Source organism: Osmerus eperlanus, chromosome 19, assembly GCF_963692335.1.
Source record: "Osmerus eperlanus chromosome 19, fOsmEpe2.1, whole genome shotgun sequence".
Taxonomy (NCBI): Eukaryota; Metazoa; Chordata; class Actinopteri; order Osmeriformes; family Osmeridae; genus Osmerus; species Osmerus eperlanus.
The window spans coordinates 14,992,587-15,006,990 of NC_085036.1; the positions used below are offsets into that span (position 1 = coordinate 14,992,587).

The following is a 14,404-nucleotide window of genomic DNA, read 5'->3' on the forward strand; positions in this document are numbered from 1 at the left end:
CTGCAGAACATCTGCCCATAAAAACAGTAAAGGCGCCTCCCAGCCCCATCAGAAGAACCCTAACCCTAACCCACCTGTCCACCTCCTCCTTCATGTAGGTGGTGTAGCTGCTGCCATCGTAGGACAGCAGCACACCTCCGTCGCTCAGCCTGTGCACGTCCACCTCTACCAGGGAGTGGTTCATGATCACCACGTAGGAGCTGGGGGACTGGCGGGTCACCTTCAGGATGTACTTGGTTCCCTCGTAGATGAGCTCCACCTCTACAGTGTTGAGCAGCGTGTGGGCTGGGAGGACCTGGCCCCTGGAGACACGAGGATAGAACTGTAACTCTCCGAGAACATCACTACTATACCTCTTCTAGAACATCACCACAGTACCTCTTCTAGGACATCTCTACAGTACCTCTTCTAGAACATCACTACAATACCTCTTCTAGAACATCACCACAGTATCTCTTCTAGAACATCATTACAGTATCTCTTCTAGAACATCTCTACTGTACCTCTTCTAGAACATCACCACAGTATCTCTTCTAGAATATCACTACAGTACCTCTTCTAGAACATCACCACAGTATCTCTTCTAGAACATCACTACAGTATCTCTTCTAGAATATCACTACAGTACCTCTTCTAGAACATCACTACAGTATCTCTTCTAGAACATCACTACAGTACCTCTTCTAGAACATCACTACAGTACCTCTTCTAGAACATCACCACAGTATCTCTTCTAGAACATCTCTACAGTACCTCTTCTAGAACATCACTACAGTATCTCTTCTAGAACATCACTACAGTATCTCTTCTAGAACATCACTACAGTATCTCTTCTAGAACATCACTACTGTATCTCTTCTAGAACATCACTACAGTACCTATTCTAGAACATCACCACAGTACCTCTTCTAGAACATCACTACTATACCTCTTCTAGAACATCACCACAGTACCTTTCCAGAGAATGCAGGAAGTTGGAGACGCTGTTCCTGAGGTTGGAGTCAGCAACATGGAGAGCCCCGCTTACGATGCCCAGCATGGTGTCTGGACGCTCCGCCTGCACGCACACACACACACGCGCACACGCACACGTTGGTTAAAACACAAACACTACAGGATTCTCCAAGCACAGCTTGTTGTGTCCAGACTCTACCTGCATCTTCTCAGAGATAAGTCGGTCCAGCCAGCCAGTGTCAATGCTGTTGTGTTGGAAGCTCTCTGTCTCCAACAGCTTGATGAGATACTCCACCGTGGTCCTGAAATCTCCTCGGATAGACAGCTCTTTCAGAGCCACCACCATATTCCTGCACACACACGGTCACCATACAGACACCATCAGTATCTAGGATAAGGGATGTGGGGCCTGTGTGTCGTCAGTGGTTTCAGGGCCCTGGTGGACCTGTGGACGGGTGAGCTTACGAGATGGCCTCCTCCCGGTTCTCCCCCCAGGAGAAGCAGTGTCCAAACTGGGAGTCAGCGAACTCGTGCAGCCCCCCGGCCGCCGCCACGCTGAAGTAGCCCCACACGTTCTTGTTGCTGCGGAAGTTCAGCTCCTGAACAGTGCCGGAACTGGGCTTGAAACCCTGGTGGACAAAACACAGTTAACACTAGTCTCTCCTCTCTGTAGACACTAGTCTCTCCTCTCTGTAGACACTAGTCTCTCCTCTCTGTAGACACTAGTCTCTCCTCTCTGTTGACACTAGTCTCTCCTCTCTGTTGACAGTAGTGTCTCCTCTCTGTTAACAGTAGTCTCTCCTCTCTGTTAACAGTAGTCTCTCCTCTCTGTAAACACTAGTCTCTCCTCTCTGTAAACACTAGTCTCTCCTCTCTGTCGACACTAGTCTCTCCTCTCTGTCGACACTAGTCTCTCCTCTCTGTCGACACTAGTCTCTCCTCTGTTGACACTAGTGTCTCCTCTCTGTTAACACTAGTCTCTCCTCTCTGTCGACACTAGTCTCTCCTCTGTTGACACTAGTGTCTCCTCTCTGTTAACACTAGTCTCTCCTCTCTGTAGACACTAGTCTCTCCTCTCTGTTAACACTAGTCTCTCCTCTCTGTCGACACTAATCTCTCCTCTCTGTAGACACTAGTCTCTCCTCTCTGTCGACACTAGTCTCTCCTCTCTGTCGACACTAGTGTCTCCTCTCTGTCGACACTAGTGTCTCCTCTCTGTTAACACTAGTCTCTCCTCTGTTAACACTAGTCTCTCCTCTCTGTTAACACTAGTCTATCCTCTCTGTAAACACTAGTCTCTCCTCTCTGTAAACACTAGTCTCTCCTCTGTAAACACTAGTCTCTCCTCTGTAAACACTAGTCTCTCCTCTGTAAACACTAGTCTCTCCTCTCTGTAAACACTAGTCTCTCCTCTCTGTAAACACTAGTCTCGCCTCTCTGTAAACACTAGTCTCTCCTCTCTGTTAACACTAGTCTCTCCTCTCTGTCGACACTAGTCTCTCCTCTCTGTCGACACTAGTCTATCCTCTCTGTAAACACTAGTCTCTCCTCTCTGTTAACACTAGTCTCTCCTCTCTGTCGACACTAGTCTCTCCTCTCTGTCGACACTAGTCTCTCCTCTCTGTCGACACTAGTCTATCCTCTCTGTAAACACTAGTCTCTCCTCTCTGTTAACACTAGTCTATCCTCTCTGTTAACCCTAACCCTATCCTCTCTGTCCAGTCCATGAAGGCCTGGATCCCCTGTGACCTAACCCTAACCCTCTGACCACAGGAGAGGAAGGAGGAGCCACCTCGTCTGGGTTCTCGCTGGTGATGCGGGCGGCAATGACATGTCCCCGGGGTGAGGGGGAGGTGGACAGAGCCTCGAAGTCGATGGGACAGTCTCCCCAGGGCTGCACCCCGTACAGCATCCGGATGTCCTTGATCCGGTTCAGGGGGATCCCCATGGCGATCTGGCAGCGGCAGGCAGAGGAGAATCATCAGCTAACACATGTAGCATCTTTATAAGCTAACACATGTAGCATCTTCATAAGCTAACACGTGTAGCATCTTCATAAGCTAACAAATGTAGCATCTTTATAAGCTAACACATGTAGCATCTTCATAAAATCACTGCAACAAACTCTCTTGCACTTTTATCACCTTTAGCACCTTTAGCACGTTTAGCACGTTTAGCACTTTTAGCACTTTTAGCACTTTTAGCACTTTTAGCACTTTTAGCACTTTTAGCACTTTTAGCACTTTTAGCACTTTTAGCACTTTTAGCACTTATACACTTTACAGGAAACTTATGCTGCTGTATGTGAATACGTATGTTTTAGGAAATGTCTTGTCTTATCTGTTGTGTCTGTGCTTTTTATATGTTTCACTGTGGGAGAGTGGGAAACGTCATATCGATTCCTTTTTATGGCTTGACGTGAAGAAATTGACAATAAAGCTACTTGATACTTGATAAGCTAAAGTATGCAGCATCATGACATCCTCCTTATCACAATCATTGGCATTAATAGCCTAGCTAATGAAGTGTTATCATGTGGATGCATTAGCAGCGAGAAGGAGCCTGTGTTTATTTAGGACTCTCTTATTTAGGGTGAGTACTGTGTAGTGAGTAGAGCATTCCCCCAGAAGCCTGTCTGTGTACAGGGCCTGCTCCCCCAGAAGCCTGTCTGTGTACAGGGTCTGTTCCCCCAGAAGCCTGTCTGTGTACAGGGTCTGTTCCCTGCCTGGGCTTCTGCTTGAGCTGATCTGACCTACTTACTAACAGCAGGACAACCACGAGACCTACTGCTGTACATCTGCCCCAAAGCTCTGGGGAGGAGGGGAGGGGCCTGTACTCTGACTCTCTCTTTAACCTCGGTTACCATGGGGATGGAGGCCTGAGGTAGAATTAGCCGTCAGGAGTGGTGAAGCGCTCTGATGTGAAAATGAACACACACACACAAACACATACACACTGCGCCCCACCTGCAGCTGTGCGGCGGGCAGGTTGACGTCAGCCACCATCTCGGTGCAAGGGTGTTCCACCTGCAGGCGGGGGTTCAGCTCCAGGAAGTAGAAGCTGCTGTCTGGGCTGTATAGATACTCCACCGTCCCAGCACTCACATAGCCCACCATCTTAGCCAGCTTCACCGCACACTGGGGACACACAGTCACAATACAGAATACACAGTCACAATACAGACAGTCACTGTACAGATTCATATTAAATATGCATATATGCAAATACATTATATGTTAATCATATAACAGTATTATACAGTACATAACTATATATACATAGAATTAAAGAGCAAATGAAATTGAATCTTTAACGTCTCCTACCCTCTCCATATCCTCAAACACGTCTCCATTAGCGATGGTGGCAGGAGCTTCCTCAATGATCTTCTGGTGGCGTCGCTGCACTGAGCAGTCCCGGCCAAACAGGGAGATGGCGTTGCCGTACTGGTCGGCCAGGATCTGAACCTCCAGGTGCCGAGCGTGCTTGGCCAGCTGCATCACGAAGATGGGCGAGCCCGGAACCTCCGCCTGGACCTGGGTTAGGGGTTAGGGGTCAGCAAGGGGGTCACACATACACACCGAGCGGGTCCCCTGGTGGTCAGGCGTCCCTCACCTGTCTGAAGAGGTTGGGGAAGTCATCTGCTGTGTTGACCTTGCGGATGCCCTTCCCTCCGCCGCCCTCCGAAGCTTTCACCATCACAGGGTAGCCCACCTCCTCTGCAGCCTGGCGACACACACACACAAACACAATGCTCAGCCTCCTCCTAGAGAAGCATCAGGGCCAGAGCATGAGTGTGTCCATGAGGTCAGACCTTCAATCCTGCCTCCACATCCTGGATGCAGCCCAGGTCATACACCTCCGGAGGAACATTGATCACCCTCTTCTTCTGGTCACTCTCTGTCCACTCCACTGTCAGACCTGACACACACCAACACAAAGTCAGTACCTTCCCTGAGACACACACACACACAGTCAGTACCTTCCCTGAGACACACACACACACAGTCAGTACCTTCCCTGAGACACACACACACACAGTCAGTACCTTCCCTGAGACACACACACACACACACAAAGTCAGTACCTTCCCTGAGACACACACACACACAGTCAGTACCTTCCCTGAGACACACACACACACACACACAGTCAGTACCTTCCCTGAGACACACACACACACACACACACAGTCAGTACCTTCCCTGAGACACACACACAGACACGCACACAGTCAGTACCTTCCCTGAGACACACACACACGCACATGAACACAGTCAGTACCTTCCCTGAGACACACACACACGCACATGAACACAGTCAGTACCTTCCCTGAGACACACACACACACAGTCAGTACCTTCCCTGAGACACCAACACACAGTCAGTACCTTCCCTGAGACACACACACACACACACACACACACACACACACATGAACACACAGTCAGTACCTTCCCACACCTCAATTAGAATGTGAACAGACAGAGCGGCAGACAGACGTACCTCTCCCGCTCCAGGGTAAGGTGGGGATCCCAGCTGTCTGGGCCACGATGGACGAGGCGATCTTGTCCCCCAGAGCCCACATGGCCTGGCTAGGAGGACCTGGGAGAAGAGCAGAGACCAGCATCTAGAAAGGCTACCTACGATCACGCACACACACATTTTGTTAATCGGGACTCAGAATTGAGTCCCATTCAAAATCCAGTTTCCCCCAATCACTAACCTTAACAAATCTAACCTTAACCCCAAAACTTAGCACTCACCTCACAAAAATGAAGGGTTCTTACTCATGAAGGCTATGCCATCTTACCCATGAAGGCGATGCCGTTCTTATGAAGCAGTTCAGGGAGTTTGGGGTTCTCTGACGCGTGACCCCACCCAGCCCACACCGCCTGGGGAGAGAGGGGCGAGGGGGAGGAGAGAGGGGCGAGGGGGAGGAGAGAGGGGCGAGGGGGAGGAGAGAGGGGCGAGGGGGAGGAGAGAGGGGCGAGGGGGAGGAGAGAGGGGCGAGGGGGAGGAGAGAGGGGCGAGGGGGAGGAGAGAGGGGCGAGGGGGAGGAGAGAGGGGCGAGGGAGAGGAGCGAGGGGCGAGGGGGAGGAGAGAGGGGCGAGGGAGAGGAGAGAGGGGCGAGGGGGAGGAGAGGGGCGAGGCGGAGGAGAGAGGGGCGAGGGGGAGAGAGGTAATCATGAACATGTCCTCCACCCAGGTGGACCAATTAGCTACACCAGCAGAGTTCCTATTGGTCCATCTCATGAGAGAGGATCTACACCCAACAAGTCAAATACTGGTGTTAGATGAACACTTTCATATTTGCTGTGAATCACTGAGGAGTGGAAGCGTGGTGTTTCAGTGCACCTGCACAGGGATGCGTTTAGCGATGTCCAGAATGAGCTCCACGTTGGCATAATTATTGTTGTTGGTCCCTCCGGGAACAGGAACATAATGGTCTGCCATTTTTATGTACTCTGTGGATTACAGTCAAGGAAAATGTATACATGTTGCATGTCTGGCACAATATGCAGTGTTTGCTTGTTTGCACAATATTGTCAGACGTTATGTAACTCTGACCCTAGAGCAGCATGACTCATGTACAGAATACAGGGAACATTCTGTCTGCTGAGTTAGACCAGGAGTCACTTGTTAACTGACGAGCTAAACCAATAGGGGTTCTGCAGCCCTACCCCCTCACCTGCATTGGCTTTTAGGTCTTCCGGGGTTACCATGACGACGAAGCGGATGGCCCTCTCATTGCGGAACATCTCGTACGACCAGCGGCGGATGGAGCGCATGCACTTCACCGCGGCAATGCCGTTGTTGGCGATGAGGACCTGAGGGGGGATTCAGCATTATGACACCCTCACCCCCAATACTGACCCCAGCGTGACCCCGGGGCTGAGGACTACCTACCTTCTCGATGACCTTGTTGCCCCCGAAGCGTGTGACAAACTCTGCCGGGGAGGCGACGGTGAAGTCCCTCTGCAGGTCCATGCGGCGGCGGTCTCTACCCTGCTTCACCAGGTGCAGCCCCGACATGCTGGGCCTGTGTGACAGACTGACACTCATTCAGTATCAGAAGGACACAGCCTGGGCCCTCCAGCTAATCACATGATGCCTTATTTTCAGCCCTTTAAACCAGTGGCTTCACAGATGCCCACATCAGCATCTGTAACCAACCTAGCCCCTACCAGAAGATAAGAAATAAAGTCCCCCACATAAACTAAACTCAAACACCATCACAATCATCAGGAACCAGGAAGTCAGAAAAGGCATTTCCTTCATGCATGTTTGAGGGTTTGTTAATGGACAGACTGCAGGACAGGAGGGATCAGGTGAGATTCTTGTGGACTGGATATCTGTTTTTTTACAACTTGGATCAGGCTGATCTGAAGGCACCCATATCACTTTAGAGATAAGAGTGCTACTGAAGGAAATAGCAGATCAGAACGTCTCATGAAACTCAGCTTCCAGTCTTCACTGACCTTGGATCAAAAGGGGAAATGTGTTCAACCATAATAATCAATCAAGGTAGGTTCAAAATCTGCTTTTCAAAATCCCAAATGAAAGTTTCACCAGGTGAAATGTTTGCTTTTTAAGCAATTCCAGTGAGTATTACACAAGACAGGTTAAGTAGCCAGCAGAACTGGCCAGTTAACATGTCTGTTCCATTCTGTCTGGACCTCAGGAGAACAGCCGCTGGTTGGGCAGGGCAAGCCCTCGACGAATGAGAGATAGAGGACTGTGGGAGGTAAGAGAGAGACTCACTGTCCAGTATTTCCAGTTTCAACACCCTGAACTTTAGCCAGACCTGACCTCAGGTGAGCTTGGGTCTCTGTCTGGCCTACTCAGAGAGCTTACTCATAGGGTTAGGGTTAACCCTTACTCATACAATCTGAACGCCTGCTAGAGAGCCAACAGAGATAACACCCACATGTAGAGGGAAAGTTAAAGGGTTAGGAGAGCTGAGAGTGCTGTCGGAGGGTTAGGGAGATCTGAGAGTGCTGTCGGAGGGTTAGGGAGATCTGAGAGTGCTGTCTGAGAGTGCTGTCGGAGGGTTAGGGAGATCTGAGAGTGCTGTCTGAGAGTGCTGTCTGAGAGTGCTGTCTGAGGGTTAGGGAGAGCTGAGAGTGCTGTCTGAGGGTTAGGGAGATCTGAGAGTGCTGTCTGAGGGTTAGGGAGATCTGAGAGTGCTGCCTGAGAGTGCTTTCTGAGGGTTAGGGAGAGCTGAGAGTGCTGTCTGAGGGTTAGGGAGATCTGAGAGTGCTGTCGGAGGGTTAGGGAGATCTGAGAGTGCTGTCGGAGGGTTAGGGAGAGCTGAGGGTGCTGTCTGAGGGTTAGGGAGAGCTGAGAGTGCTGTCGGAGGGTTAGGGAGAGCTGAGGGTGCTGTCTGAGGGTTAGGGAGAGCTGAGAGTGCTGTCTGAGAGTGCTGTCGGAGGGTTAGGGAGATCTGAGAGTGCTGTCTGAGAGTGCTGTCTGAGGGTTAGGGAGATCTGAGAGTGCTGTCTGAGGGTTAAAGCAGCTGTCTGGGACTCTGGGGGGGGGGGGGGGGGCGAGAGAGAGAGAGAGAGGGGGGGGGAGAGAGGGGGAGAGAGCAGGGTGCAGGCGGGGGGACAAGCAGGGCTGTGCTTCCAGAAACCACAGTTTCTCTGAGGCAGGCTGGGAGCTGGTGAGGCCACATTCTTCACACCCAGCTGAGGGGCCCAGCAGACAGCCAGCTGAGGGGCCCAGCAGACAGCCAGCTGAGGGGCCCAGCAGACAGCCAGCTGAGGGGCCCAGCAGACAGCCAGCTGAGGGGCCCAGCAGACAGCCAGCTGAGGGGCCCAGCAGACAGCCAGCTGAGGGGCCCAGCAGACAGCCAGCTGAGGGGCCCAGCAGACAGCCAGCTGAGGGGCCCAGCAGACAGCCAGCTGAGGGGCCTAGCAGACAGCCAGCTGAGGGGCCCAGCAGACAGCCAGCTGAGGGGCCTAGCAGACAGCCAGCTCAGAACTGATCCAGAGTTTACATCAGTAGCGGTTAGAACCGAAACTGTACTGTACTGTAGCGAGTGGTACGTGACAGTGGAGCGAGTGGTACGTGACAGTAGCTAGTGGTACATGCCAGTGCCTCCGCTGGTACATGACAGTAGCTAGTGGTATGTGACAGTGCCTCCGCTGGTACATGACAGTTACTGTTCTGTTGATAGTGGTATGCAAGTGTGTCGTGGCAGTTGCATTGGGTGTCTTGCAGCTTTTGTTTACTGTCGTGTAACTGCCCCGCGGCCATTTTAGAATAGGAGAACAGGCTATAAACTTTTATTTAAAAAAATAAGTTCAACTGTTCGTGCTAACAGACTCCAAACCATACTTTTGATGTCTCACTACAAGCTCACCATACAAAGTAGTCGATTTAGACATTATATTGCATATAGTGTAATGGTGTGACCAGTAATGTAGACTTGTACACACGTAATGAATTAGTAACAAATTATTTTACTCAGAGTAACTGAATTTAAGCGTGCACATGAGCCACCGTTGTAGACTCTCGTCTGTGATGCACATCGTTGTGTTGTTATCAGCGCCTACTAGTGGCGTATATCATTAATTTTAATAACTGAAGTCAATATAGGTAGCCTACATTTGCATTTCGATACTCTGAGTAAATATAGTTGTTAATAATAATTCATTATTTTCATATAAAGCACCTTGTCAATAAATGACACCCTATGATTGCAAATGTACTTTCTAGGTATTATACATATTGGAAACTACAAACTCTCCTGGATACAAATCTGTTTAAATCACACAGATATCTTTATCACATCTGAAGTTACATCATTTTAAAGTCGACCTGTGTCAAAAAGTGATATGGGAGAAAATCCTTTTGTTCGTCGACGTTGTGAATGTAAATGTCAGTTTAAGTATAGGCTACATTAATAACTTCTCAGCAAGTTATTTAATTGATCAGTTGTTATGGGCTGCTGCAGCACTCAAAAGAGCAGGCAAACTAAGCATTTACATTTAGTCATTTAGCAGACGCTCTTATCCAGAGCGACTTACAGTAAAGTAAGTACAGGGACATTCTCCCCAAGGCAAGTAGGGTTAAGTGCCTTGCCCAAGGACACACGTCATTATGCACGGCCGGGAATCGAACTGGCAACCTTCAGATTACTAGCCCGACTCCCTCATCGCTCAGCCACCTGACTCCATTTGATTTGACACGGCTTGAAAATCTTGCTAGCTGACATGTCCAAAAACCGTTGAAATTAATAGTTTTTCATAAGTAATCATATACTTTTTGTACATGCACATAACAATGAAGTTTAGGGTGTTAACTATACAAAACATAAAAAATCTCAATTTTGACAGAAAACGATTTTCGATCTTTTATGGCTTATAGCCAACAATGAGCGGCCGCGACATCCACGGGTTTCCACAGGCCGCCACACATACTTAAACAATGCTATTCTAAAATGGCCGCGGGGAAGTTAGGCTACATGACAGTAAACAAAAGCTGCAAGACACCCAATGCAACTGCCACGAGACACTTGCGTACCACTATCAACAGAACAGTAACTGTCATGTACCAGCGGAGGCACTGGCACATACCACTAGCTACTGTCATGTACCAGCGGAGGCACTGGCATGTACCACTAGCTACTGTCATGTACCAGTGGAGGCACTGGCACGTACCACTAGGTGCCAGTAAAGGCACTGGCATGTACCACTAGCTACTGTCACGTACCACTAGGTGCCAGTAGAGGCACTGGCACGTACCACTAGCCACTATCACGTACCACTCGCTCCACTGGCATGTACCACTAGCTACAGTACAGTACAGTTTCGGTTCTAACTGCCTCTCGTTTACATTGAGCAATTTCACAACATTTCAGACAAGTAACGCAAAAATGCTTAAAGAAACAATGGAATGACAAAACTGAACAAAAATGTTCTCTACATTTTTTTATATTTTATACTGCTGCACAAATACAGAAGACAACAATATATATATTTAAGACAATATTCATGTAAAAAATTGACTTTTTCTCAGTACTGTATATCCAATTAAATGTTCAGGGGGGTTTGAACCTGTGACCTTTTTATCTGCAGTCAAATGTCTAACCACTGTCCCCATGGCAACATGTCCTATACCACTGTCCCCATGGCAACATGTCCTATACCAGTGTCCCCATGGCAACATGTCCTATACCAGTGTCCCCATGGCAACATGTCCTATACCAGTGTCCCCATGCAACATGTCCTATACCAGTGTCCCCATGCAACATGTCCTATACCAGTGTCCCCATGCAACATGTCCTATACCAGTGTCCCCATGCAACATGTCCTATACCAGTGTCCCCATGCAACATGTCTATAAACAATAAACATGCTGTTCTACAAGAACGGAACCACTTGTGTATGTTGAACAAACCTCAGGTTATGCAGAGGCCCGTCCACGTGGTCGAAGCCCATCTCGAAGGTGCTGTCGGAGCTGATGGAGGAGGAGGGGGACAGGGAGCGCTCCTTTTCCTCCTGCCTCCCCAGCACCTCGTCCTCAGAGTTCTCCTCCGACACAGAGCCCACCGTGAAGTGGGAGAGCAGGGCAGCGGGCTTCTGGTCCTGCTGGGCCATGGCGGGGCGACACGGGCAGCTGGCTAACACTGAGGAGGGAGAGGCGCTCAGATATAAGGAGGGAGGATGTAGGTGTGTGTGTGGGGGGGGGGGCTAACATGTTACACAGGATCATCCTGGCATCCACCTTTCATCAACATTTGACAGGTTGCATCAGTGGGTGCAAAGTCTAGCTGATGAAGCATCTGTATGTGAAACTATTGCAAAAATCACTATGCTGACCTGAAAGGGTAATTTGCCATGCCAACATCACCTCATCCAGGCTGCATGCTCTTGACAGCTAGGCTACTGCAGCAGCAACCCTCACACTGAACATCGCCATCCATCTGGCAGTAAATTAACTACATTGGTTTTAAATGCCATGTTTGGTAGAGAATGTTTACGAAATCCCAGCAAACATACACCGTTACTAATAGGTGACTATCCAGATTGAGTACGCTGTAAGGCACACCTTGCTCATCTACCTGCTGGACCTGTTTAACCCGACCCTGTAGCGCACCCCCCCCCCCCCCACACACACACACACACATTCTTACAGTATCGGGCCAACGCCAGGATTACTTAATCCATAATACTGCATCATGCAGGATTACATATTCACTAGATATTCACGAGAAACATATTTTGCAAGTATGTTAATTCCCAAACGTTGAATTTACATCTCGCCTGGACAGCTAATCTGTGCTGGAGGAAACTGCAACAGCGACCACAACAGAGCAGTGGCACGGCTTGGATCCTCACCCTTACTGCTGCTAAATCCATACAATGTTACTCGCGCTATACATTTGCAAGAACATGTTTTCTGTAAAGTTCCTATTAGCAACACTGCTGTTAGTTAGCTAGCTAACTAGTCTAGCTATTTGCTGTTCGTTAGCTAGCTAACTAGCTATACCACTAGATTGCTAGCTAATGAGCTTATAGGGACAGCAAGATCGCTGATGGCTGGACTAGCTAGCTAGATATCGACGTTGAGAACGAGTACAGTACTAGTACCGGCAGAAGCAGACAAACATGACTTGCTTCTTGTTATCGCACTAGATAACAAGCTAACTCACCGTGGGAAATAAATCGACAAGAAATACTGAATAGTTGATTCCAAACGACTGATTAATATAGCTTCACTTTCTCCTGGGATCCATCTGTCGTGTTTTTCCAATCGCTTATGACAAAAACTCACATCATGATGAGCTAACACGAGTACAACAGACGCTTTGACAGTGGCGGTGGTGCGATATGATGCTGACACAGGTTACTCCTGGTCGTTCCACTCTGAACTGAGTTCATTAGCCAATCACGCTACTGCACTGCTGACAAGTAACCAATCATATTGCAGAACTCCCTTTAGAGGCGGGCTGATGTTGAGAGGAGGTGTGCCCAATAAAAACCTCCTTGCCGGCCACGTGCCTGGCCGTCTGACGAGTTAAGGGACATTCCTTAATGTTGTACTTTTACATCTGCTTTCTACTCCAGACTCCAATGCTACGAACCAAAATAAAACTGTTTAAAAAAAAGCCACTATTTGTATTAAATGAAAATGTTAAAATACATGTTTTTTAAGGACTTAAAAAAAGGTACATTACCGGTATATTACATTAAAACAATTCAAGATTACGCTTGTGATTGCACTCAGCTGGTGGAACAAGGCCCAGGAGTACTTTGAAATCACCAAAATACATATGGTAAGTGTAATGTACCTACAGGCTTTGGACAATTTGATGCAGCATGTTTGCTGGTCATGATCTGCTGTGTCCTGGGACTGACCCAAACATTTGTTGCTCAAACTGTGTCTGGGGACTTGCAACAGACTATGTGCAATGCACTGACACTCATTTTGAGCATCTATTTTCTTTATTCAACTACCAAACTGGAGCAGGAATCCAGATTGTCAGAGACCTGACAGGATCAGGCTGGTCCAGTCTGGCTGGATTCTAACACATATTTTGAGTCTCACAATAGTAGTAATAATAATTGTAATAATTTTATTGGTAATGCACTTTATATTTAGGTAAAATCTCAAAGTGATACAGGTTAAAAACAAGAAAGGGCGCAAAACAATTCTAATGAAATCACTATCATAATAGTGATGGGGGGTAACCCTCAACACACTCAGATATTGACACTTGACTGACACATTTCTGAGACACTGTAGGGCAGAAATTATTTGGTAAAAACGAATTCTGAGTTTGGTGTGAATATCTTAAAAACCAGCGCAACAATGTCCCCTTGTGGATATCATTATGTATGTTTTGCGATCTAGACAATATTAGAAACCCAACACCTTAACATGGGTGATTCACCTTCACCGTGGTGGTTGGACCTTTACCTTGCCCCTATTAAGAAGGATACTTTCAAAACGTAGGCTATATCGTTACAGAATACATGCCCAAAAATGCATTTTGTAACGTATTCCGTTACTCAATCTGAGTAACGTATTCTGAATACTTGGATTACTTGGACAACTTCCACATTGAATTGCATTTTATACGTGTAGGAATTTGGTCATCAAATCCTGCTTACTAAACTGCGTTTCCCGATAACGATGGATCTTAGTTGTTACGAGGGTTCTCTACCACTAAAAGACTACAGCTCATTCAAAATTCTGCAGCTAGATTATTAACCAAAACTAAAATGAGAGAACACATTAGTCCTGTCCTAGCTACTTTACACTGGCTCCCCGTTACCTTCAGAATTGACTTTAAGGTCCTTTTCCTCACATACAAAGCTCTACACAGACAAGGACCTAGCTACATTGCTAACTCCCTTGTAAACTACACACCAGCTAGAATACTGCGATCATCAAATGCAGGCCTATTAGAGGTCACCAGAAGCAGTCATAAGAAGATTGG

The 14,404-nt window shown here is 48.1% G+C and overlaps 1 protein-coding gene across 8 annotated transcripts in view; it reads right to left on the minus strand.

The window, feature by feature from the left end:
* acaca (acetyl-CoA carboxylase alpha) overlaps nt 1-12,772 on the minus strand; it is a 53,900-nt gene extending 41,128 nt beyond the window's left edge. For 5 of the 8 annotated variants that reach the window (XM_062485844.1, XM_062485842.1, XM_062485840.1 and 2 more), the window contains exons 1-16: nt 12,614-12,772; nt 11,359-11,587; nt 6,862-7,006; nt 6,644-6,782; nt 6,310-6,419; nt 5,765-5,846; nt 5,458-5,556; nt 4,766-4,872; nt 4,567-4,677; nt 4,278-4,487; nt 3,921-4,091; nt 2,747-2,908; nt 1,420-1,583; nt 1,154-1,304; nt 954-1,057; nt 75-302 (exon numbers count right to left, since the gene is read on the minus strand). In XM_062485844.1, the coding sequence (XP_062341828.1) occupies nt 75-302; nt 954-1,057; nt 1,154-1,304; nt 1,420-1,583; nt 2,747-2,908; nt 3,921-4,091; nt 4,278-4,487; nt 4,567-4,677; nt 4,766-4,872; nt 5,458-5,556; nt 5,765-5,846; nt 6,310-6,419; nt 6,644-6,782; nt 6,862-7,006; nt 11,359-11,558 (2,183 nt within the window). In that variant the 5' untranslated portion in view covers nt 11,559-11,587; nt 12,614-12,772. The remainder of the gene's footprint in view (nt 1-74; nt 303-953; nt 1,058-1,153; nt 1,305-1,419; nt 1,584-2,746; nt 2,909-3,920; nt 4,092-4,277; nt 4,488-4,566; nt 4,678-4,765; nt 4,873-5,457; nt 5,557-5,764; nt 5,847-6,309; nt 6,420-6,643; nt 6,783-6,861; nt 7,007-11,358; nt 11,588-12,613) is intronic. The other 3 variants (XM_062485845.1, XM_062485843.1, XM_062485839.1) reach the window with 1 other exon arrangement.
* Nucleotides 12,773-14,404: the final 1,632 nt, after the last annotated feature.